Source organism: Hyperoodon ampullatus (genome assembly GCF_949752795.1).
Source record: "Hyperoodon ampullatus genome assembly, chromosome: 3".
NCBI classification, from domain to species: Eukaryota; Metazoa; Chordata; class Mammalia; order Artiodactyla; family Ziphiidae; genus Hyperoodon; species Hyperoodon ampullatus.
Window position 1 is genome coordinate 50,464,479 of NC_136916.1, and position 2,044 is coordinate 50,466,522.

At 66.9% G+C, this 2,044-nt stretch overlaps 1 protein-coding gene across 1 annotated transcript; it reads left to right on the forward strand.

Annotated features, from left to right (window-relative positions):
* Window positions 1-641: 641 nt before the first annotated feature.
* Window positions 642-1,769, forward strand: FOXB1 (forkhead box B1; the record flags this gene model as incomplete). The annotated part of the gene is made up of 1 exon (XM_079700721.1): window positions 642-1,769. The coding sequence occupies exon 1, from the start codon at window positions 792-794 to the stop codon at window positions 1,767-1,769; it is 978 nt and encodes a 325-aa protein (XP_079556847.1). The 5' UTR covers window positions 642-791.
* Between the last annotated feature and the right edge of the window lie 275 nt (window positions 1,770-2,044).

Consider the following 2,044-nt stretch of genomic DNA (forward strand, 5'->3'; position numbering starts at 1 on the left):
CTCAGTCGCCTCCCTCTGCATCCCCCGCTCCCCCTCCTCTTCCTCCTCCCCCGAGGCGATTGTCATATGATAGCTAAGAAGTGGCACATTAATGAAGCGCCGCTACAGGGGTCTTTTCTGCTCCTGTCACCGCTTAAAACTATCAGATGGTTCGAGGGAGGACATGGAGGCAGCCACCTAGCTCAGTGGAGCCGCGGAGCCCACAGCAGCGCCCTCCGGAGCCGCGAGGCCACCGCTGCCACTGTCCGCGCCGGGACTCTGCCGCCGAGCTCGGCCGCCCGCGGAGCTCACGGCCAGAAGCGCCACGGACCGGGCGGCGCGGGGCGCTGCGGGTCTGAGCTGCGGAGCTCAGGAACGAGTGGAGCCCAGCCGAGGCAGGACACTGCGCCCCGGCTGCGCGCCGGGAGGGACTCGGCGAGCAGCAGCGCCATCCCGGATGCGGACGCGCAACTTGGGGCAACTTTAAGGTGAGCCGCTCTCGGTTGCATCCCTACCCCCAGTCCCCGCTCCCGGTCCGGGCTTACTTCCAGGCTACCATCGCGCCGCTCGCGGGCTTCCCCTGCCGCGCCCCCTGGCCGCCCCCAACTCGACACGCAAAGTTGCTGGCTAAAGAGCTCAGGCGCTGGCTGATCCGGCGCCGAAGTCCCCTACTCGCCACCCCCGAAGTCTATCCTCGGCCTGGCTGACCTCGCGGTGTCTGTGCATCCACGTCCTTCCCCCCATTATCTTCCCCCTTCCCAGATCCGAGAAGGCCCGCGCAGACCCAGAGCTAGAAAGGGGCAAAGAAGAAGATGCCTCGGCCCGGCCGCAACACGTACAGCGACCAGAAGCCGCCCTACTCGTATATCTCGCTGACCGCCATGGCCATCCAGAGCTCGCCCGAAAAGATGCTGCCCTTGAGCGAGATCTACAAGTTCATCATGGACCGCTTCCCCTACTACCGGGAGAACACGCAGCGCTGGCAGAACAGCCTGCGCCACAACCTTTCCTTCAACGACTGCTTCATCAAGATACCGCGGCGGCCGGACCAGCCCGGCAAGGGCAGCTTCTGGGCGCTGCACCCCAGCTGCGGGGACATGTTCGAGAACGGCAGCTTCCTGAGGCGCCGCAAGCGCTTCAAGGTGCTCAAGTCGGACCACCTGGCGCCCAGCAAGCCCGCTGACGCGGCGCAGTACCTGCAGCAGCAGGCCAAGCTGCGCCTCAGCGCGCTGGCGGCCTCCGGCACGCACCTGCCGCAGATGCCCGCCGCCGCCTATAACCTGGGCGGCGTGGCGCAGCCCTCGGGCTTCAAGCATCCCTTCGCCATCGAGAATATCATCGCGCGCGAGTACAAGATGCCTGGGGGACTGGCCTTCTCCGCCATGCAGCCCGTGCCCGCCGCCTACCCGCTCCCCAACCAGTTGACTACCATGGGCAGCTCGCTGGGTACTGGCTGGCCACACGTGTACGGTTCGGCAGGCATGATCGATTCGGCCACCCCCATCTCCATGGCTAGTGGCGATTACAGCGCCTACGGCGTGCCGCTGAAGCCTCTGTGCCACGCAGCGGGCCAGACGCTGCCCGCCATCCCCGTGCCCATTAAGCCCACGCCGGCCGCAGTGCCCGCGCTGCCCGCGCTGCCTGCGCCCATCCCCACCCTGCTCTCGAACTCGCCGCCCTCGCTCAGCCCCACGTCCTCTCAAACAGCCACCAGCCAAAGCAGCCCCGCCACTCCCAGCGAAACGCTCACCAGCCCGGCCTCCGCCCTGCACTCAGTGGCGGTGCACTGACCCGCAGAGGCCGGCGCCCAGTCTTGTTCCCCTCCCCGGAGCTCACTCGCCTTCCCTGGCTCCCAGTCCTGCCCTCCCCATCTGGGACCGCCACCCTAACTTGTCCAGTTCACCTTCGGCCAACCCCCTCTCCCCCATGAGAACTCTGTTCTGGACCCAGGAGACGCAACATAAACTTGCAGATGGGCCTGGAGGCGCGTGGGAGTTGTCCTCGCCCCCAAGAGGGGTTAGGCAGGGGGCACCTGAGCCAAGTCGTCCCATTCCCGGGGCCCCCG